At 38.0% G+C, this 24531-nt stretch overlaps 1 protein-coding gene across 1 annotated transcript in view; it reads left to right on the top strand.

The window, feature by feature from the left end:
• Positions 1–24531, top strand: part of LOC109472396 (transcriptional repressor NF-X1-like) — a 37505-nt gene that overhangs the window by 5606 nt on the left and 7368 nt on the right. The window contains exons 5-18 of the mRNA XM_019772166.1: positions 2030–2132; positions 2688–2759; positions 9446–9585; positions 14208–14319; positions 14925–15145; positions 16011–16108; positions 16671–16704; positions 17186–17268; positions 18251–18359; positions 19051–19170; positions 19740–19819; positions 20881–20985; positions 21995–22123; positions 22992–23071. Of these exons, the coding sequence (XP_019627725.1) occupies positions 2030–2132; positions 2688–2759; positions 9446–9585; positions 14208–14319; positions 14925–15145; positions 16011–16108; positions 16671–16704; positions 17186–17268; positions 18251–18359; positions 19051–19170; positions 19740–19819; positions 20881–20985; positions 21995–22123; positions 22992–23071 (1486 nt within the window). The remainder of the gene's footprint in view (positions 1–2029; positions 2133–2687; positions 2760–9445; positions 9586–14207; positions 14320–14924; positions 15146–16010; positions 16109–16670; positions 16705–17185; positions 17269–18250; positions 18360–19050; positions 19171–19739; positions 19820–20880; positions 20986–21994; positions 22124–22991; positions 23072–24531) is intronic.

Raw genomic sequence — 24531 nt, 5'->3', positions numbered from 1 at the left:
CACCAAATTCTTTTCTGTGTGCACCCAAATATTTTGTAGGTATTTTTGTACATAATAGTATGCAGGATATTCTTGGCATCTAAGCGTAAGAAAAATAATAAAATCTTAGTTGTTGTACTTGTGTAAGATTTTGTGTAAGTTAGCTCCCATTTCAGATCCAAGCTTAGAAGAGGAGCATTAGATTAAGATCTGTAATTAGGTTTTGTTTTATTTGGTGCATCCCAAAAGAATATTTCTGCACCTAATTTTTTATGTTGGGTGCACCGGTGCAGCTATTCCCAAAAATGAATTTCGAGCCCTGCTGTTGTAAGCTGACCACATTTTTCAACCCATTTATTATATATATTATAATAATATTTCCTCATACTATATAGTCATAGACACAACCATCGAACTTATTCAGCATATAATGTGCACATTCAAGAATTAATTAATTCATTATTCCTGAAATAGCTACCTTAAAGAAGACAAAACTCTTCTTCAAAATTTTGTAGTCTTTCAGTAAACATAGTGATTTTGATTAAAGTTTTTACTGATCATATTGCTATAGAATAAATACTTATTTTTGAATTTGTCAGTCAAACCTGGTCTCACTCAAGAACTGAGGAGTAACTAGAGAGGCCGACATTTGCTCGGGAGCAAATGCAGCAAATGGCTTCACCACATTCTTCATACCAAAAATAGACCTTTCCCCCCCTCCCGCACAAATAGATTATTCCACCACATACATCAAGCGAAGCCATGAATATTTGAGAAGGTGTGGTTGCACCAGACAAAAGGGTTGGTTGGCTGGATGATATGGTAATTAGATTTACTGTAAATCACTTTATATTTGTGGTAGCAAAATTTCGTGGTCTTAGAAAAATGACATATGTGGAACTAAATGTTCACAGTGGTGGCAGGTGCAGAGGAAAGAAAGCAAATTGTTTTTTGCGGTAATGATAAATTCGCAGTACAACAGTGACCGCGAAAACCACAAATATAAATATTTTTTTGCAAAAGAACCGTGATGTACACATTGTAACTGTTGTGAGGTAGGGCATGTATTTGTTTTTGTTCAGGGTCCTTAACCTATGACCTTACCCACAATTCCTAATATGCTATAATAGGGCCTAAATAAGATATGTGTTAGTATAGTGCAGGTAAAATTGGAGCTGTGAAGGTATTTTTTAATGACTACCTGCACCTAACCTGCACTGGTCATGTATTGGATGTATGTCTATTATAATAGGTGGATTTTTATTTCAAGAATGTCTGGTAGTGGTACCTGTTGCAACCACATTTTTAATATAATGGCAACGGTTTCTGAACAGTTTTAGTTTGACCCATACTTCCCCAATTCTGAGTGGTACAGGTAAAATGTTGTGTTTCCTGTTTACCAACAAACCCTAAAAAATAAAAAAACTGCCGACCCCAGCCTTTTTTGGGGTGGACCCCTGCAAGGGACAATATTTCGAGCTGACTGAACTTTTCTAGCTGTATGATCTGACACCTTAGTAATAAAACATTACACAATCAGTTTTCCAACATTGACAATGAAAATAAATTTAAGTGTCCTCATGCAAGTTTTACTTTGTTAAACTGTACTGTATGTACCTGTGATGGTTTTGCAGAGAAAGTCTGGGAGCCGGACTATGTAACATGTATCTGTGATGTTTTACAGAGAAAGTCTGGGAGCCGGACTATGTAACATGTACCTGTGATGTTTTACAGAGAAAGTCTGGGAGCCGGACTATGTAACATGTACCTGTGATGTTTTACAGAGAAAGTCTGGGAGCCGGACTATGTAACATGTACCTGTGATGTTTTGCAGAGAAAGTCTGGGAGCCGGACTACATGTATGTAACATGTACCTGTGATGTTTTACAGAGAAAGTCTGGGAGCCGGACTATGTAACATGTACCTGTGATGTTTTACAGAGAAAGTCTGGGAGCCGGACTACATGTATGTAACATGTACCTGTGATGTTTTTACAGAGAAAGTCTGGGAGCCGGACTATATGTAACATGTACCTGTGATGTTTTTACAGAGAAAGTCTGGGAGCCAGACTATGTTCGTAATGAGACCCCCCACTCCTGTGGTGATGTCTGTGGGAAGAAGAAGGAAAAGGACTGTCCTCATCTCTGTACCATGTAAGATACACAACTCTACTTTTCCATTCATATACACTGTATATCTGTAAAACATGCAAACTGTTCTCTTATGAGTAGGTGATATAATTACTACTAGTAATGCTTTATGTACTAGTATTGCTAGTACACAGTTCAGCAACATAAGTACACCTTAGTGCACCCAGATTTGGAGCTGTGCACCCAATTTGTTTCTGTGGGTGCACCAGTGCACCCAAATATTTTCTTAGGTTTTTGTATGTAAAGAATAAAAAGATGTTAAATGTGTATACTTAACATCCAAGTGTTAGAAAATAATAAAATTATTGTAGTGGTAACTGTTGTACAATGTAGTACTTTTCTTTACAAATGAAATATAATATAGTTTTTGCTGACATTATACTTACATGTACATGTGTATTTCATTTTATATGGTGCACTCAAAATATTTTTTGAGCACCCTATTTTTTAGGTTGGGTGCACAAGTGCACCTATTCCCAAAAAATGAATTTCGAGCCCTGTGAAAAGTGTATGTAGTCTGTAAGGGTCAGTAATGATGTTGTTCGTCCCTGTTGTCAGGTTGTGCCATCCTGGTCCCTGTCCACCCTGCCCTGTCATGGTCACCAAGTCATGTGACTGTGGGAAAACAAAGTAAGTACACCTCTGACTTTCACATTGTTTTCACACTAGAGGTGGGTATATACATGTACGTAGTGGTGTGTACCAGTTTGCTGGACCAGTTCCGGACTTGTAAAAATGTTTAGGTTCAAGTCCGAAAAAACCTAAAAGGCAAGAACCGATACCGGACTTACTAAAAAAAACCCATGTCACATACCCCTTTTCTTTCCAAACAACCTAAAACCATCCGTAGATTGCAAAATCTGTGCTGAAAAATGTGAAAACATTGCCATCGGGCATCGTCAAGTGTCGGCCTCCATGTTATGTGGCCACAGTTTTGCCCAAACAACATTGCAAGGTTGCCGACATGCAATTTTGCATATGCCATGGGTTTAGGTCCGGAACTGAACCTAAACCTCTGGACTTGAATCCGGACTTGTACCTAAATGTGGGTTTTACACAGCGCTAGAGGTGGGTACTAGTTCCAGGTCCAGGTTCAGATTATAGTAACAGTACTTGTACTACATGTATCATGTTTTGGAGAGTACGACAGGTCAAATTGTGTTTGAATTGTATATACTGAAATGATAATTTTTTTATTTACTTCCTAGGCACAAGCATATGAATTTAGGATAATCTTGGTCCATTCGGAATTATGTTGTTACCTTTTATGTATAATCTAATAAGAATCTGATGTCATAATAGAAATGTCTCTATTATCTTTGTTAGGAGTCTAAAAATAGTTGCATGACTAGTGCTGTGTACCTAAACCCATGTTCAGGTCCGGATTCAAGTCCAGAGGTTTAGGTTCAGTTCCGGACTTAAACCCAGGGCATGTACATTGTACAAAATATGGAGTGGACATTTCCCAATGGATGATAGGGTATCTTTACCACAAAATTTTGTAATGAGCACTGCACTACCAGGGTTTAGAAGCAAGATACGTTGTTTGCGGGGCATGTCTGGGCAAAACTCAGGCCACCAAATCTACTGAGGCTGTAACTTGACGATGCCCAATGGCAATGTTTTTTTTTCTTTTTGCACCACAAAGATTTCAGGTGGTTTAGAACAAAAAGGGAATCTGACATGATTCTTTTTTGTAAGTCTAGAACTAGCTCCAGATGTTCAGTTTTTTTGGACTTGAACCTAAACATTTTTACAAGTCCTTAACTAGTTCCAGCAAACCAGTACACAGCACTAGTCACAAATTTCAGTTTTGATGGACCTGAAGGACAGCAGAACTGGTACTCACTGGTTTTGCATACACACACTTGTAACTTTCTTTTTAATGACTTTTGCAATAATTTCAGCTACCACATGACAATTGACATTGACTGAAAACAAAAGATATCCATGGCTTGCTTGATGCCTTTACATATACATAATGTATTATGTACTACAATTTATTTATGATAAATAAGTTTTATTTAATTCATAAATTTTTACATTATAATATGTATTTTTATTGAAACAGAGTCTACAGACTTCACTTTGTAACAGACTGTTATATTTATTTGACATTTGAGAATTGAAAGAGAATGTTTAGTTTTATTAAGGTTTTGCTTACATTACTGACATACATTTTGTAGACAGATGCACATTAAAAGATTAATGGGAATTTTGAAATCGTTAAGAATGTTAAGTCATAATACAGCTGGGCTCTTCTTTAAAAGTACCAGACACATTAATGTATAACCTAGGTACAGAAAAAAACACACTACATTTGTGCTTTATCAACAAATCTGCTGTTTTAGGACAGGTTAAGTTCTTGTACAATTGGTCAAATTATATTTTTTACAACACCAAACTGATAGTCTAAACATTCAATGTGAGGTCCCAAGTTCAAAAATAAGGTTCAAATTTAGCTAAAGGCCGTAGACAACTTTGAATTGAGTCACGTTTGATACCCAAATACATACATTGAACGTGAACTTGATATGGACATAAACTGTGGAATTGGTCAAATTATTCTTTTTACAACACCAAACTTGAGCCAAAATGATAGTCTAAACATTCAACGCAGGGTCCCAAGTTCAAAAATAAGGTTCAAATTTAGCTAAAGGCCGTAGTGTAAGTTTGAATTGAGTCACGTTTGATACCCAAATACATACGTTGAACGTGAACTTGATACGGACATAAACTGTGGAATTTTGAATGTCAGCCTGACGTGTATTGCAGCAGCACGTAGGACTGCAAGTTGCACAGCGTCTGTTCATTTAACACGCCATATGTGCATGGAGTATAAATCATCAAAGGCTTGGGAATAACATGCCACTTTAATTTCTTGGTTAACGGATTCGCCCGCTTCATTTTTTGCTGATTTGCAAAAAAAAAAAATCAGAATCAACTGCAAAATGCTCATTTTGCCCTGAACAGTTAAAAACAGCCCTTTTCTTCCTAGTTGTTACTGTACAGTTATTCCATCTTTTAATGCAGCAGTCACTGTGGTATCATTAAAAGTTCAAAATTCATTGTTTAAATTTTGAACTAGCCTAGTGTGTTGACTTCATGGCTCCTATCGTACCATTTCTGGCCATAATAGGATGTCTAGGCCTGTTTTTATTTTTTTTTATTTTTTCTGCCCGCCTGCTCATTATTTTTCCAGAAAAATCCGTTAACCAAGAAATTAAATTGGTGTGGCCTTAGTCTCAATATAAAATGATCCAAGCCCCCTGTGTTGTTTTATATTAATAAACACAGACTCTAGAAGGCCAAAGGCTGTTGGGCCATACCACTTTAACACTGTGGTTCTCAGACAGTAACTGTTTTAATTGAAGTTTATTGCAAATTCATGCCCGGGGGGCTAATTGCAGATTACAAACATAAAAGAACAATGAAACGTAGTATAAAATAACTAAAATCTACATGATGAAAGGTAGTTGTCTAGAGCTATAGCTATGTCTTAAACTATGTCTAAGGGGTTTGACTTCTCTTTTTTAGACTATGGAAGACGTAATGTCCCACCTTTTCTAAAATTAGTGGGTTTTGGGAAGTTAAAAGAAGAATAGTTTTTTCTTGGTCTGTAAGTTTAGTAAAATTGGGATAAATTATAGAAGTTTGAATAGTTAACTCATTTCGAGCGTTGCTATGAAAGGAACAATTTGAGATAAAGTGTATTTCGTCTTCCACAGCCTTTGCATTACAATATTTACAAATTCTTTCACATACAGGTAGCCTTCTATACCGGCCTCTCTCTATCTCCAAAGGGTGGGCGCTAACTCTAATTTTGCTAATGGCTGAGCGCAGTTCGAAGTCTGCAAGATTAAGATATCGCTCTGTGTTGTACATAGTTTTACATTTTGCATAAAATCTTAACTTACCACTATCAGTTGACATAGTATGAAAAAATGTTTGTATATGCATATCTGTAAGTCTCCTTTTCAGCATTTTCACAACATGTTCAGGATCATAATGTGAGTTTTCGGAATGCCACAGAAAGGAGTATCCATTGTGATCTAATATGTCTTTAACACGTTGAAGTTAAGTTCGTCTACGGGTATTTATCGGAAGGCTTTGTTGTAAGAGGATTGCATCCCTTTGAAGGGGGTGTGAAGTTGTATCTAATTGGATCAGGCGTAACCAGAATTTAACTACATATATACAAATATCTATATCTAAAGGGAATCTACCTAATTCTGCTCTACATGCGACATTGCTACTATTTCTAAAAACACCGAGAACATTTTTACAGAACTGGTTGTGTACATTTTCGATAGGTGAGGTATCATGTTGCTGTTCAGTCCCCCATATTTGACATCCATACAATAAAATCGGTTTTACACATGTGTCAAAAATCTTTAGGAGGCTACGTGGTAAGACTGATGAACGGATAATAGATTTGAAACTATAAATGGCTTTGCGTGCCTTCAGTGATAGCTGCTTTTTAGTTAGGGTGAAGCTACCTGATGATGTAAGGGTTAGGCCTAAATAGCAGTAGGAAGTAACGTTGTCTATTGTATTGTTTTCAAAGTAGAACTTTTGCTTTGGAAATGAACGACCTGCTTTGTTAAAAATAACAACTTTAGTTTTTTCAAATTTACTTGGAGTTTCCATTTGTCGCAGAAGTTACTTAATCTATCTATGGCCGATTGTAGACCTTTGTCTGATTCTGAAAGTATTACAACATCATCGGCATACAATAAACAAGAGACATATAGATTATATAAAGAAGGTGGCATACATTCTGAATTATCTAACTCTTTCACTAAGTCATTAATAAATAAATTAAAAAGGGTGGGGCTCAAGTTACACCCCTGTCGGACACCTTTGTCTGTCACAAATGGCGGTGTAAGGCCAGATTTTGTTTTGACGCAAGTTTCTGGTTTACAATATAAGCATTTGATTAATTTATAGAAATTCCCCCCTATTCCCGAATTTAGTAATTTGAAACGGAGACCTTCTCTCCAGACAGTGTCAAATGCCTTTCTAAAATCTATGAAACATGAGTAAAGGCGTTTGTTGTTATGGAAATATTTTGTAATTAGCGAGTCTAAAACAAATATTAGCAAGAAGGAATAAACTATAAAGGACATTTTAAATGCATCGAATGCAATTTCAGGATGGCAAAACTGGCTGCATCTAGCTATTTCTTGGGGGTACCTATAAACTAAAGGATTCCTTACTTAGGCCACACCAATTTAATTTGTTGGTTCTCGGATTTTTTCAGAAAAAATATGAAGCGACAGGGCGAAAAAAAATGAAAATAAAAACAGGTCTAGGCATCCTATTATAGGCTTAAATGCTATGGAATTAGCCATGAAGTCAACACAAAAGGCTGGGTTAAAATTTAAACATTGAATTTTGAACTTTTAATCAAACCACTGCAATGATAGATGGGAAAACTGTAACAACTAGGAAGAAAAGGACTTTCCTCAACTGTTGGGGGCAAAACATGAGCATTTTTTAGTTGATTCAGGACCAGAATCAAATTTTTTTTTTTTGCAAATCAGAAAAAAACGAAGAGGCGAATCCGAGAACCAACAAATTAAATTGGTGTGGCCTTACTTGTACTTGGACTCCTTAAATAAGAAATAATATGTAGCTATTTCAAATGCTTTAACTTAAGTATGAGATTATGACAAAATCTAGAAACATAACACACTTAATATATGATGTACATGTACTTTTATTAATTAAATGTAACAAGAAGCCATAGGCGACAATTCTCCGTGAAGTATTGCAACAAAAAGAAGTAGCCATTGGCGACAATTCTCTGTGAAGTGTGATAAATCGAACAAAGAAAAATTGTTTAAACGCGCGTCGGCTCAGTCATCTTAAGACGCAACAACCAATCAGAGATGTGAAATGCCGACACGTGACGTGGGATTTTCATACAGTCTAAACAACGGGGAAGGGCGCGCGATGCCTGAAAAAATTTTTGCGTCAATATTCAGCGCCGTGTTTCAAGAGATTAATACCCGGAAACAATTTCTTTTCTTGTTTTGAATGCATAAACATGCATTTACGCTAATCTAGTATGATTCAGGGTTACTTTTTTAACCTGCCATGGCCAGATTATCTAAAGATGTGTGTATTGTGTGTACAATCTACAGAAAGAGAAATGTACATCAGGTCCGATCATCCGATTTTCACGTTTCGGTTTTTTGGACTCGGTTCATGAACGTATTTTGGTTTGGCTCCTGGAATGTGCGAAAAATGACTCCCGGGACTGTCTACAGGGAACACTCGCACATTCGCGGTGTATCAGGACAGCGCGACTGGTCGGCATTAGCGCAGTCCCTGCAATTAGTAACAGTTGCACATCAATCCGGCCGAAAGCATGATTGTGTAACACAGGCTACTTCTTCATATACCGGCTCATACTACAAGACGCCTTTACAACTAGCAAATCATAAAATTACCCGATCTACTAGTATGTGCGGTTTACCAGCCCCACACCATCGTCCGACCACGAGGCAGAACACATTGATGGGTTGCTCAAAAATATTGTCCATGTTTACAAAGAGCTGCTCCACAATACACGCCGCCACTAGGTCGCCACAGCCGACCAGTTCGAAATCGATAGGATTACGTCATCGGTATTTACATTTCGTAATGCTGAACATTTCCGTCCCCATCACCCAACATAAACGGACGAAAACATTTCAAAGAAATGGGGATGTTTCGAAAATAAGCATTTACTCCAATATCAAAACAGCTACGGTAAAAATAAAAAGACGTGCATCATTCCGGACATAATGCCACACCACATGCGAAATTACACAGAAATGCGACGTACGGAAGAATGCGTTTTGGCTGCGAACATCTTCCAAAAAACTTGCCATCTCTTAACCATGGGCAAAAACATCTGGAACCACTTATCAAAACCACCCCGTATCTGCATGAAGTTCCACCCCCCCACTGCTATTCCAAACAACGCGTTTTTCTGGACCATTCCAATTCGCCTCGTAATTGTAGGGGTGCGTCTGCAATATTACATTGACCGCGAAAGCAGCAACGGCAAAAATACACATTCGTGCATCAACACAGGCATGCCCGCAGACGGCGTATAAAATTGCGTGCCGATTACACAAAGAGAACCCAGTGTTTTGACTGCGAACATGAAAAATCAGCCGATCACAACACTCCGTCCGGAGGTCCTGACCTCCTTCACGGAGTAATCAGGTGACTTATAATAATGTAATTCAGTGGTTTATTCATTCATTGTAATGTTATCCTTAATTTCTCAACTTAATCAAAATCCAAACACTCCCTGACAGGCAGTCTGTTCGCTGTGGGCAAGGGACAACAATCAAGTGTGGCGCCCCCTGTGGAAAGAAGCTGAACTGCAGGGTACATACTTGTGAGGATGTCTGCCATCCCGGAGACTGTCAGCCATGTGCTGTTCTAGTCACTCAAGGTACTGTAGAACCTTCATTCCATTTACTTATTAACTAATATCTTCTTCCACTGTTTAGAGTTAAAACTTTTGGTCCAGCACTTTTTAAGTTCTCTCACCTAGAGCTTTCGACCAGTCACTCTGGTCTTCCTTATAATTAGTAGACTGACCCAGTGAAGCTTGTCACGTGGCTTCTTTGAAGTGTGACGTCAACACTGGGTCAAAGGTATCTGGTAGACGATGTCAGTCCCCGTCACGGTTCAATGAAGGTTGATGGGCCCTGATGTATATGGCTTCCTTCACACCTTCTCAAGAAGTAGTCTTGTTCAGTGTCTAAAATCCTTACAGTGTCAAGTGAAACAAAGTGTCCGGGTGGATGTGTTGTGACACCTCTGAACTGGCAGAGCTAGGCCGTGTATGTTCTTGGGATCTGACTTAAGTTTTAACTTTTTAACTCTAAACAATGCATGTAACTCAGATGAACTTTCATGATACTAGTAGTATCTGCCACTGTTATTATACTCTTGATCTCAATTATACACATCACAAGATTGAATAGTCCTATTATGGAACACAGCAGATTCATAGAATTTTCATTAATTATGCAAATTTAATGATCCTGAATTTCATAATTGTCATCTACTCATGTCAAGCATCACTTCAGCTACGTACACAATAAAAATAAATTAAATGATAATCTATCTTGGTTCTTGAGTTATCCTCCTTAAAAGATTTTTTCAACAAATCCCTCTGCAGTTCTAGTGCAGTCTGCTAGGGGGCTTAAACTCACCCAAAAATTCTCTCCATTTGTGACCTTAGCTTGTGCAGATCATGAAATATCAAAAGAGAAGTTTCACTAGTACAATTATACTAGTAAAATATATATTTTACAGGCCACCAGGTGGCCCAAACTCTATTTTTTCTTGGTCTCTTCTAGACCTACCCACGTACCAAAATATTTGTGACCTTAGCTTGTGCAGATCACGAAATATCAAAAGAGAAGTTTCACTAGAGTATATATTTTACAGGCCACCAGGTGGCCCAAAATCTATTATTTATTGGTCTCTTCAAGACCTACCCACTTACCAAATATCAAGACAATCCATCTACATGTATTGTAAGCACATGCGCGCACACACACACACAAATCATACAGAAAACATACTTGACACAGGAAATACAGGGAGTGTTCTGACCCCTGACAGAGAGATCTGGATGTTTCCTAGTTTAGAGTTCATATTTCTCTCCATCAGTAAGGACCACCCACTGACACTGTATGTGTCAAATTGACCTTGACATGGCACTTACAAACCTAAACACTCGTGTGTATCCAGCGTATCCAAAACATCCAGCCTGAACCACGTACATCAATGTAGTATGTACAAGATGATGTGTGTTCTTTCCGTGCGCGGCCTGATTACTCCCCTTCCCTGTATATACTGTATGTCAGTAACCTCTGCCTCGCGCTGACAATTTCTGCAGCTATTCTAAGCAGCGGATCTGTTGTCGGTTCCATTTTTGCTGTGGTTGATAGATGGTGGAGAGGTCACCTTGTCAGCAATGTCATCGTTTGTCTCAGCTCTGTGCAGCTGTCCACTGGGGTATATCTATGTCTCAAGTTTAATTCATGGTTTAGGCCACACCAATTTAATTTGTTGCTTCTCGGATTCGACCTGTCCATTTTTTTTCTGATTTGCAAAAAAAAAAAAATTTTGGTTCTAAATTAACTGCAAAATGCTCAATGAAAGACATATTTTGGCCCCAATGCTTGAAGAAAGTCCTTTCTTCCTGGTTCTTTAAGTGTTTCCAATGTAACAATGCAATTTTGTTTCATAAACAGTTCAAAATCTAAAAACTTATTGATTATAAACCAACCTAGTATATGTTTCCTTCATGGCTCATATCGTAACATTTCCGGCTATCATGAGGTGCCTTCGCCTGTTTTTCTTCTTCCCTGCCGCTTCATATTTTTTCTGAAAAAATCTGAGAAACAACAAATTAAATTGGCATGGCCTTAGGATCGTACTTGCTTACTGGTAGCTTTCTGTAGTGGCCAATTAAGAATGACCCAGAAATCCCCAGATTAACCCGAAATGTTTTTTGTATCATATTCAGGATATGTGTACCTGTGGTTTGCTGTATACAATGTACATGTACATTGTACGTTTACCCACATTTTACAGAGTTTGAAGCAAGACATCAGACATGTAATAGATTTAATCTATAATAATTATGCAAAATTTAATCTACATTGAAATAGTTACTTAAGGGTTAGTCAGAGCTCAAAGTCAAAGGTGGTCCAAATTGGCTACTGACCACTAAAATTTAGGCTGAGACAACTAAAAAGACACTTTGGGACAACAGAAAAATAATTCACATCAGAATGTCAGCCCTTCTTTTGTTTATCAGGCACACATCCTGGCTTTTGGATCCAGAAAAGTCCCCCCGAATTTCCTGTCAACTCTGTGAACATAAGCATTATGATAATAAAGTTGACTTAAAGTTGAAGTCATACAACACTTCCCAAAAAACAGGTCGGGACAATTTAATTATCACTTTCGGACAATTGAAATTTATTTTCGCGACAGTGCTGGGACAATAAAGGAAGAAAATTTTTTTCCGCGAAAACTTTGAAAATTAATTTTTTTGTGTTGCATGATGTTTACCCTTACATGTATTCCCCAGGGCATGCATGAGTTGGAAGGACTAGGCTGACTCTCCAAGTGTCTAGGATTTATATAGCTGGAACAGTAGACTCAAACTACATGCCATATGGGGCTCGTTAACCAAGTAAACCTCCACTAATGCCAAGTTTAAAGTCTTATGAAGGGAGACAAGCTTAATAGCATGAGATTGCTTGAACTGCCACTGGTGGATTACTTAACTCTTGAGAGTTGTTCTAATCATGGACCTAATGTATGTACATGTATGTGTGGGCAAAGGCTTCTTAGATTTTCTTCTATCCCATAACCAAATTATACAAACAAATGTGACAACAATCTTTTCATTTTGATCTACCATACTGTTAAAAGCATTGAATGCAATTTTGAGGTGGCAAAAAAGGTAGAATACTTTGTCTATCATTTACTAGCTTTTCTTAGCACATTGTTTCATCATTTCATACTCCCAAAAACAAGCTAAGTTACTTAATTTATTTTTTGGTACAACAAATATTAAATATACTTGCATGTTGTAGCTAAAACCAGCCTATAATATAGAACAAGCAACCATTTTCTGGCAGTGATATCACATTTTTGCTTTATCAATATGCTATGTAATACTATTATATAATGATATGGTGGATTCAACTTGCTTCATCTTATTAAGATTAAGCAGAAAATTGACTTTGAAAATCCACTTTTGCCACCGCGAAATTGCAAATGGACGGCTTTAACAGTATAGTACATCAAAATGAGAAATACAATATAATATGGTCAGTTTTATTTGCTGTATTGTTTACTATATTATTATTATAATAGACAGAATTTGGTAACTTGATTCAGTTATGATCCCACTAGTACTGACCACAGGCTTGACCTTTCACCAGCAGGTCTTGGAATAGAACTGGACATAAATCTGAGACCATTCCTGTATGACATACATGACATTGTATGTATCTGTGGGTGAAGGATAGGCCTGGTCAGTCCTCAGTTTAAAGTCATTGCACAGTGGTGTGTGTTGCATTGTGATACAAAATCATATACCTGCAAATAACATTTGATACACACTCAGCAGGGTTCTGACTAGGATTTTTTCACATCATAGGAGTGAAGGGTACAGATGGACAAATTTCACGGCGCAAGTAGCGCATTGAGCAGAAAAAAATTGAAACTCATAACCCCCTGAGACACTATTTCTTGTTTATTGAGGGTCAGATTTTGTGAATTTTATGCAAGATTTATGAAGGTTCCCCCCCCCCCAAAAACACCCCTATAGATATACATGTATATGCTGCTTGAAAGACAGCATAGGGGTTCAAATCACAGCATATACATGTAGGAGGTCCAGATTACAGCATAGGGGGCCCCTATGTTCAAAAGTCCTGGCGAGAACACTATACATTGTTCCAGGCCATGTGATACTATTTGGTTATCACACGGGCTTCCAAATATTGTAAAATTTGAACGCGTTTCACTCATTCTGAGTTTGCCACTTTCGAAGATTGAAATACAGAATTCGGACATTGGAATTGGTGTTAACACACTTTTTTTGGTTAAATGTCCCGTTTTCTCGGGTGGGTAAGACATAAATGTTGTATAAAATACAACATTTTTTTCCTATTTCCACTGTCGATGTAACGTTGACTTTACAAAATATTTCATTATAAGTTTTAGGATCCTGTCAGATACATGATTGTGTACATTGTGGGCAAGTTTTGTCTCAGACAATGCAGTGTCTTTTTAAGGAAAACCTGGTCTTTGCATGGGACCCACTTTGGGTCAATGGATGCAGTCTACCTGCATATCTGTTTTGTCTTGTTGCTTTGTATTTTGTATAAGAAAACCACTTGTCAAAGAAGACCATTTTTCCTTGGTCCCCATCAAGATGGTCATCTTAGACAAGTCTGTTACCCAAAACTGTTAACCAGTATTGTGCTTTGTCCCAAAAAGCTTGTTTTACAATGAACGATGTTGTTTGTGCAGGTTGTTACTGTGGCAGGGTAGAGAGAGAAGTAACATGTGGCAGTCAGGAGTGGACAGGGCAGAACGTGGATGGTGAAGTTTGTAGCTTTTCCTGTGAAGATACATGTGGAAGGTATAAAGAATACTTTATTTTTTATTCACAACCAGTGCTCCTCTCACCTTGACCCTAAAACTAGTATTAAAAACCCTTTGAGTACTCTAGCTGACATTTTAGAAAACAGCAGTTCTCTTTGGATTAGGCAATGTTCTCTGATCTCTTGCAGTCACTTACAATTCTCTTTTTTGCAACTGTTTTCTTACATAATTTTCCATTGTCTCTTTCAAAATCACCTGTGAAAACATGGCTGCCAAGTTGTTGTTTTTAAGTCATTGTTAGTGTTAGACGCCAATCCCCATTTAATTTTTTTTCATTCAAAATAATTGATGGTATCTGAGGAGGTCCAATCTCAGTTACAGTAATGACAAATTCTTTGTTGCAGGGGAATGTGGTTGTGTCTACCCTTTTCAACAAGTAGTTTGTGTGACTGCACCGTGTACATACGTCAAAATACTGGACAGAATACTGTTGTCACTTTTAAAAAAATTCTTGAGCTCAAAAAATGCATGTGTGCAACACATTCCAAGCTTGACTGTTTTGTTGGCATTTGCATATAGGCCTCCTAGTTTTGAACTCTTCCTGCAGGTATGAAAATTGTTGTTTTCTCCCATCACCCTCAGAGCACTGCCTTGTGGACATCACAGCTGTGAGAGACTGTGCCACAGCGCCCCCTGTCCTCCATGTCCCAAACTGCCGTCTCAGGTCAAGTTCTGCTGCTGTGGACAGACCACTGTGGACAAGCTAGAGGAGCTGGGAGAAAACGGCAACCGCAAGTCCTGCCTGGACCCACTACCAACCTGTGGGAAAACCTGCAACAAGCCCATTGGCTGTGGATCTGATGGTAGGGCCACGCCAATTTAATTTGTTGTTTTTCAGATTTTTTCAGAAAAAATATGAAGCGACAGGGTGAAATAATAAAAAAAAGGCCAAGGGACCCCATGATAGCCAGAAACGTTACGATATGAGCCATGAAGTCAACATACCAGGCTGGTTTATAATCAAAACAATAGATTTTTTCAACTTTTAATGAAACAAAATTGCATTTTTGTTACATTGAAAACTTTAAAAACTAGGAAGAAATGGACTTTCTTCAACCGTTGGGGCCAAAATATGTCTTTCATTAAGCATTTTGCAGTTAATTTAGAACAACTTTTTTTTTGCAAATTGACAAGGCAATCCTGCTGCCACCCTGAACATACATTGTATAGTTTCTCAGACTGCAAACTTTTGCTACCGCAATCATAAAATGATTTGCAGTATTTTATATTCTTTCTTTATTCAAGACAGTGGTCATCATAGCAGCAGTAGATAACAAATTATGGACCGCTGAATTGTGTCAACCTTACATAGTACATGAAAATAGAATGTTCTGATGGTACAAACAAAACATACAGATTCACGACAATGACAATATGTACAACATATAGAAACTAATTCTGCATTTGACTGTAAACAGTTATAAAGTCTGATAGTGTGATGCAGAAATGAATTTTGCAGTCTGGAGGTTCTTGCCATGTCTTTGACAATTGTATAAATGTTGTATGTTTCGGGTTATCGTACAATAAATGCATTATATACATTATACACATTTAAATTTTTAAGTCATTTACACGTTGTACCTGTAGGAGGCTACAAATCAGTGACTCCAAGGCACAAGTGTTTAGTTTTGTACACAAACCATGACATGTAATTCTATGTATCCCCAGATGAGATTCACCTGTGCCAGAAGACGTGTCATACGGGGGAGTGTGGGCCCTGTCAGGGGACTACTAAACTCACCTGCAGGTGTGGATGGAAAACAGAGGTAGGGGGAAAGGCTTGTTAAATAAATTCAAATTCTTTGGGCTGCTAAGTACATACTTAGTAGTACCCATCAGAATGAATTACACAAAGCTCCACAGACTTGAAAGTTACAATTTCTCAATCTCTCTCTCTATACAAATACGGGTCTCTATCAATGAAGTAGAAAATTGATACTTTACTTACTTTATCCATCCACTTCTACCGTCTGGGGTGTCGTGGGGAGGTACAGTTGGCGGCTGACGGCGAGTCTGGAGGCTGTAGTAGAAAATTGATAAAGAATCTTAAAAAATACATTTGACTTTGGCTGAGATATCAATTATTTGACATTTCATAAAATGAGACTTTTATGTAATACAATTACAGTAATGGTACCGGTATACAATAATAATCATTTTGAATTATGTACTACGTGTAATCTAAACCAAGCTAACAAACTTAAAAGAAGATTTTGGGTGTACTGTATACTCTGTCATTGAATATACACTCAGTCTGTCATTTTTTTAATATTATAAAACTATGTGACATCATGTTTAGGAATTTCAATGTGTTCTCTATGTTCTTAGGAGCAACCGTGCAAAGATGTCAAAGGTCGAACAGGTAAGAATATCTGTTGGTGCATATTATCATACATTTGTACTCCATACATATTAAAATATATTCGTAATTGCCTGAAAATTCATGGTCAGCTATTTTGCTTTTTACTTTTGTCAAATTAAAGTGTCAAATTTTATCATAAAATATACATGATATACATACATATACCAAGTTACACAGCACATCAGCGAAACGTACTGCGCCTGCGCAGAACCCTGGATTTTTGTGGTTTTTGTCGGATTTTTGGTCAACATTGCATCAGAATTTGGCCTGTTGCAGACGATATATTTTCCGACATAACATTTAAAATCGACTGTCGGAATGCTAACCTTATATGAGCAAATACAACCTTATATGAGACGTTCTGCCAAAGTACAATACATTACAGGTTTTGCGCAGGTGCAGTACGTTCTGCTGACATACTAAGTTACACAGATGAGCTTTCATGCTAATACTTGTTGTTGCTGTCCATGTTTATTTGTAGTGGAAGACGTGTTCCTCTGTGACAAAAGGTGCAACAAGAAGAGGAAGTGTGGCCGGCACAAGTGTGGACAACTCTGCTGTGTGGTAAAGTCTTACTCAGTAAACACTTAAACCAGGGTTCCAAATCCCTACTCTCACACTTGCCCAAGTTATGTTTTCTGTAAGACTAGACTAAGTCTTATTTTAGCGTAGTGGCACTGGCCGCATGTCAAGGGAGCAAAGCGACCGGGAGGGGGGATGGGGTGGAAGGGGGATGTGTGGTGTGGAGCTTTCAAAAATTTGAGCTAAAAAGAGGCCATTTGAGGGATACCCAAAGGGAAAAATGTTATTTATGATGTATCCATGATTGGTAATTTTTCATTTTTCACATTTTGAACAAAGAAAAATACAGTCACAATGCCCCTACGCTGTATTGAAAATTGGCTTAGGGGGAGAAGTTTAGCGTAGGGGATCAAAATTATAGTGTAGGGGGCCCCTACACTACTTTGCGCTACCTCGAACCCTGGAGAAGTTAGGTTGCCCAGCATGAAAAGTGTCCTTTTCTCTCGTACAAAGTGAACATTTTAGAGCTTTCAGACTTAATTTTTGCAGCTCACGGCTTCTAAAATGCATTGTGTCCCCACTTGGCCTCCAGTAGACAGATGGCCTGGCTTATGGCTTTTAAGCAACAATAATAAACCAATCTACAAAATAAAGAGTCTGTGTTGGCGGCAACCTGAAATATTGCTGGGCAACCTAGCTTTCAGCTTCAGCTTCATTATAAGTGGACAACCTGAGAAAAAGATTCGAGGTATTTCGAACACTGCTTATAAACACTTAAGTAAGGCCACACCAATGTAATGTGTTGGCTCTAGAATTCAAGAAAGTTATCATGATGCTTATATATGTATTAGATAAGAACAAATTCTGAGGAGAAAGTCTGTTTGCAAACTTCTTTATGAGAAATTGACATGCACACAGATGTTCTCCATTTCCATGCATAATATACTTCAAAATTAGTCAAGTCAATGTAGCCTTACAAGAAAAACTAGAGCTTGAGTTGTGTGATGTTTCTGCACCCCTACAGGAGTTGGATCACACCTGTCCGTTTGTATGTGGGAGGAAGCTGGGCTGTGGGCTGCACAAGTGTGAACAACCCTGTCATCGGGGGAACTGTGAACCCTGCTGGCAGACTAGTGAGTCCTGCTACCTGTCTGTTCCTTTGTCTTGTTTCATGAATTGTTGCATAGTAGGTGTTATACTTTCTTTCCTATAACTATCACAGAGTGGAACTCACTGTCACCAAGTACAGTAGGGGCATTGTCATTAGATAGCTTTAAACAATGTCTAGAGTTAGATGTTCAAGGGTTAGGTGAAACAAGTCTATCGGTGTATTGTAGCCAGCTGCCGCCGCACCGCGTGCCTGCGAAGCTGGTGTGTTGCGCCGAAAGGTGGTTATACCGGCTATACAGATACAGATACAGAATGATACAAGAAATTGGATATTTGATCAGATATACAAAAAATGTTGCCTGTGTTCTACTTTGTTGAAATGAACTTGCTAGCTACATGTATTAATATCACTGTTGTTGTCAATCTAATATTTGATGAATTCCTCAGATATGTAATAACCATGTTCTCATAATCCTGGCCTTTCATTTACTTTCCGCAGTGCAAATTTGAAATACATCATTGATAGTGGAATGTGAGAATTTAGATGTCTTCAAATGAAAATTGAGTCTAAACATCTATTTAAACGTGTTATAGAAAAATCTAATGTAGTTTGTTTTGAGGTACATGTACCATACATGTATGTAATAAGTATGCTGTTCAGTCTATGACTTCAATGTGTTTAATATTTGATCAATGAACCTTCCTAACATGTAGGTTTTGAGGAGCTGTACTGCCACTGTGGAGCCTCAGTGTTGTTTCCCCCTGTACCGTGTGGCACACATCCTCCAGAATGTCACCGCATGTGTTCACGCCAACATGGCTGCAGTCATCCAGGTAAAACACACTGACATTTCACCAAGATGCACGAGGGAATTGTTACTAAAACAAGTGTCTAGATTTTAAAAACAGATAGTGTAAGATGTTTCAAGTGGCATCCACTTCTCATCATTGATGACTGGACCTCGAAAAGTAGTGTTAGTGTACTACATGAAACGTCTCAAAGTTTTCAAAATCTATCCAGTTGTTTCAGTAACAATTTTCTTGTACAAATGTATATCTCATTAAATGGATGTCTAACCTTCATTGAATGTTAGACAAGAGATGAAAACAAATTTGTATCAGCCTAGCGCCAGCCTTCTTAGTCAGACATCCAATGCAATTTCAGGGCAGCAAAATGAAAAAAATGTATGGATGAGGAAATCTGTCTTATATCTATTTGACACATTTACTTCAGCTGGTATTAGCACATCATTCCAAGTGCTATCGGTGAGTCAAATTTCTTTGAGTTGAAGAACAGCTAATAGTATCTGATTCAATTTTTCACTGTGTAAATTACCAACTCGGATGAACTATGATGCTAATGTCAGCTCGCTAATGTATGTAATGTATGTAATGTCCTGCAGTTCAGCACACCTGCCATAGTGATGACAAGTGTCCTCCCTGCACCTTCCTGGTACAGCGCAGGTGTATGGGGCAGCATGAGGTGAGATATACAGGATATACATGTATGTAAGGGGTCACTGTGGGTCATTCTGTGTTAATATAGAATACAACATGGGGTATTCCTTATTGCCCGAAGTATCGGCCCGTGTCGGATCACCTGAAGGCCAAGGGCGATCCGACTCGTGGGACGGCCAGGACCGAGGGCGATGCGGAATACACCACGTTGTATTTATGTCATACCCACCCAAGATAATGTGCCTTTCAATGCAAAATGAGCAAAAATTTTGTGTCCGTAAACCCCAAAAAAGCAACAACTTCAGTTCCAACGTACGAATTCTGTGTTCGAATTTTCAAAAGCCGTGCACACGGTTAGGGCGAAATGGGCTCAAATCGTTCTATGGGAGTCTTGAAAGCCTGGGCTGTACACGTAAAGAAGCCTGGGCTGTACCGTAAAGTACAGCCCGGTCCAAAACACCCGTATTGAACATTATCGCGGCCCAGGTATGACATAATATGTGGGGACAGAGTAAATACACTGTGTTGCTGTACATGTGGAGTATGTGAATGTTCATTGTGTTCCTAGGCAGAGGAGCATGATGATCATCTATTAACGATGTAAATATTATGCTTTTACGACAGAGATATTTTTCCGAACGAATGTACAAATGTACGAGAGTCAACACGGATAGATGCAGGACTCTTCTGTATACTTGGAAGTTGGATGAAGTTTGTGCAAATATGCAAGTGTCTGAGGAATTGTAATTTGACGTATCTTACAACAGTACTAGTTAGTCTTAAAAATGTACTCTCCAAGCAGAGGTTTCTGCTTAATTTTTACATATTGGTCATTTTTATCATTTTCTTTTCTTTGTACTGTCATCTTTTTAATGCCTTCTACTTATATTTCTTACTGTATTTAGACATTTTACCAGGCTCTCTTTTATACCGGTGTCTTTTTATGCCAGAGAATAAAGTTTCAAATATGAACAGATAACCAACTTGAAGGTACAGAATGGTACAGTAGCAGACCTATATGTACAGTGTCTGAACTGATGTAGATTGGAATTTCTTTTGCCACATGTATGTCTGTCGTTACTCCAGTTAAGGAACAATGTGCCTTGTCACATCAGTGACATCTCCTGTGGACGACACTGCAACAGACCTCTGCCCTGTGGTGTGCATCAGTGTCTTCGCATCTGCCATAAGGTGAGCTATTGTCTTACAGTGGCATCTGTGTGGTGTAGTGGATAGAGCATCCGACTGCCAAGCAAGGAGACCCAGGTTCAATCCCCAGGGTTGGACACAGACATGTCCAGACATGAACCCAGACATTGTGCCCTTGAGAAAGACACTTATTGTATTTCCCCCCTCATTTGCATGGATCCTGGGCCCTACTAGGGTTTGGGTTGGCGTTAGGAAGGGCATCCAGCCATAAAAATCTTGCTTCAACAAAAAGACTTGGTGCGAGCACATCTAACTCCGGGTTCTGGGGAAAATGATGTTAAAATTGGATCATTAAAAAAAATTGTCTTAAGTCCCTGTCACACATTCAGAACCTTCCCCCCGACCACCAACCAACCAAGGTTGGCTGAATTTTGGGAGCACTCTGAACAAATTTAGGCTACACTTACCATGAATTTGAGTTAAATTTGTCTCAAGTTTGATATCAAACATAAATTTCTTTACAAAGTAAGTTGTATTTACTCCATTGCAAATAAGTACCATATGATTCAGGAAGTGGAGGTGCTAAAATATGACACCCGTTACGAGTGTGTTTAAAAGCTTAACACAGCTGTCAGCCATGTTTGTTTAATCTCCGGTACAGCGTAGTTTGTGGTGGTGCCATAAATGTGTGGGCTGTTTTAGCATAGCTATAAATGTCAGAAATGTGTACATTTTGTAGATGGCAAGATAATCACTTGTCAGGTGCGATAACAACTGACTAAACTGCCAAGTGAGCGTAGCAAACAAGGTGGTTTATGAGGTGGTTGTCACACCTGACCAGGGATTATTCCACCATAATACTAGGTATAGACCAAGGATAATCAGGGCATTCAATGTTATAAAATTATGTATACTGGTGTGGTCCAAAAAGTGGTCGGTTATTCTAATAATTGACCCCTTTTGAGCTTACGGTCTGATAACTCATTGGAAATGGAGCCTTCTGATTGGTCGATACCTTCCTGCTATATGATAACACCCCTCCCCCCTTTAGGATGAGTGTGTGAGAGAAGATGAGCCCTGTCAGCAGCCCTGCAGTAAACCTCGGCAGGAGTGTGGACACCCATGTGGGGCACCCTGTCATCACAACACTCTCTGTCCCAGGGTACCATGCAGGGCAAAGGTCAGTGGTTGCTTATTTTTTTTTACCGCATTCAACTTGTTGGTTCAACTATTAATAAAAAAATACACGTGTGACTGCCCTCGTCAGTAGCTGAAGAAAGATGGCGGATGCAATCTTAAAGCTTCTACATTTTGTCAGTTGTGTGTTTCAGTTTATTATTAATAAGTCCTTCCTGTTACTATAAAATACACAGATTAAGGTGTCCTTTGTTCATATTGTGCTTGACCTGTCAAAAAGAACTAGGGGAACATCCACAAGCCTTTTACATGAGAAAGGTACACGATTTAAACAAGAAGTGCATAGCTTTTGCTTCCATTTTAACCAAGAAATGTGCCTTATTTGCATGACGTTTGACCATGACTTGCGCACATGTAGATTGGAATTCCAGTATACATTTACATGGACAACATGTTCAGTGCATGGACAACATGTACAGTTCATCACTAATATAACAGGGCTGGAAATACTGGGTGCATGTGCACCTTAGTGCATCTAAATTTGGAGCTGTGCACCCAATTTTTTTCTGTGTAGGTGCACCAGTGCACCCAAATATTTTCATAAGTATGTAAAATGTTAAATGTATAGTATATAGCATATTCTTATCATCTAAAAGTGTCAGTAAAATGATAAAAATTATTTAGTACTAGACACTAAGTACTTTTCTTTAGAAATGAATAATTATAGTTTTGCTGTCATTCTTATTTTATTTTAAATCTTTTGTGCACCCAATTTTGTCCACCAGTGCACCTATTCCAAAAAATGAATTTGGAGCACTGTATAAGATGTACAATTATGTGTAACTATATTATGTTAAACAGCTGTGTATTTGTACTGACCAGTGATGTTTGTGGTTGTTCTGTGTTGTTAGGTGACTGTGAGGTGCAAGTGTGGATTGAGGAGTGAAAAAGTACAGTGTAGTGAGACCCAGCTAGAACATGCCTTCCAAAGGTCGGACTTCTACATTTTAAACACTACTTGTTATATGCAAATGATATGGTAGCCATTGTTTTATTGTAGCCCCTGCGATAGGTAAAAAGGTAAATTGTATACTTGAAACAAATTAAATCAACTCTATTGCTCAACAACTGTAACTGGTTCAATGTAGAAGAAACAACAGGAGTAGATTTTTTTGTAATTTTTAGGCCACACCAATTTAATTTCTTGGTTAACGGATTTTTCTAGAAAAATAATGGAGCGGGCGGGCGAAAAATAAATAAAAATAAAAACAGACCTAGGCATCGTATTATGGCCCGAAATGGTACGATAGGAGCCATGAAGTCAACACACCAGGCTGGTTCAAAATTTTAACAATGAATTTTGAACTTTTAATGATACCACTGCATTGAAAGATGGAATATTTATAATAACTGTAACAACTAGGATGAAAAAGATTGTTTTCAACTGTTCAGGGCAAAATATGAGCATTTTGCAGTTGATTCTGGATTTTTATTTTTATTTGCAAATCAGAAAAAAATGAAGCGGCGAATCCGTTAACCAAGAAATTAAATTGGTGTGGCCTTATCTTGTTTTTTATTTTTGGTTCAGCTGTACAAAAGACAGCCTGGCTTGCCCAACTACATATACATGCAGTTACAAGACTATTTTAAAGGGCAATTCCTGGACTATGAACTAACTATACTAAAATACAATTCTATCAGAGGTGATCCATACTAGCTATACTAAATAATTATTATCAATTTTACCAAAGCTAATCTATTGCATGTTTTTTTAGGAGAGTGTTAACTTACATTTCATAATTCAATGTGTGTTATTTACAACTTGAATATGGTGTAGCTTTTCTGACAATTTGGATAATTTTCCAACGTACTCTGATATTTGCTTGAAAGGAGCATATTGAAGGTATCTGGTTTTAGATAGGGCAATGCAACATTAGTTTTGGAAGCAATGGAATGTATTTTTCATTTTTTTTGTTTTCTTCATATGTTGGACATGACATCAGAAAGTGGAAAACAGCAATGGGGCAAGATTTTTGTTTTGTTTGAATAATATGTCTCTTACTCTTTGCTATACATGGTGTCGCAGTAGAACAGAAGATATGATTACACTCCTTTTTAAATCTTTTAAAAGCCACACCAATTTAATTTGTCTCTCAGATTTTTTCAGAAAAAAAAAATGACGCGATGGGGCGAAATTAAAAAACAAACAAACAGGCAAAGGCACCCGTGATAGCCAGAAATGTTACAATTTGAGCCATGAAGTCAACATACCAGGCTGGTTTGTAATCAAAATAGGTTTTGAACTTTTAATGAAATGAAGATGCATTGTTACATTGAAAAACTTTAACAACTAGGAAGAAGATGACTTTCTTCAACCGTTTGGGCAAAAATACGTCTTTCATAAAGATTGAGCATTTTGCAGTTGATTTAAAACCAACTTTTTTTTTTTTG

The sequence above is a fragment of the Branchiostoma belcheri genome, unplaced genomic scaffold (genome assembly GCF_001625305.1).
Source record: "Branchiostoma belcheri isolate BF01 breed outbred unplaced genomic scaffold, Haploidv18h27 scaffold271, whole genome shotgun sequence".
NCBI lineage: Eukaryota > Metazoa > Chordata > Leptocardii > Amphioxiformes > Branchiostomatidae > Branchiostoma > Branchiostoma belcheri.
Note: the sequence above shows the minus strand (reverse complement) of the source record. Positions and strands in the feature narration are given on the sequence as shown.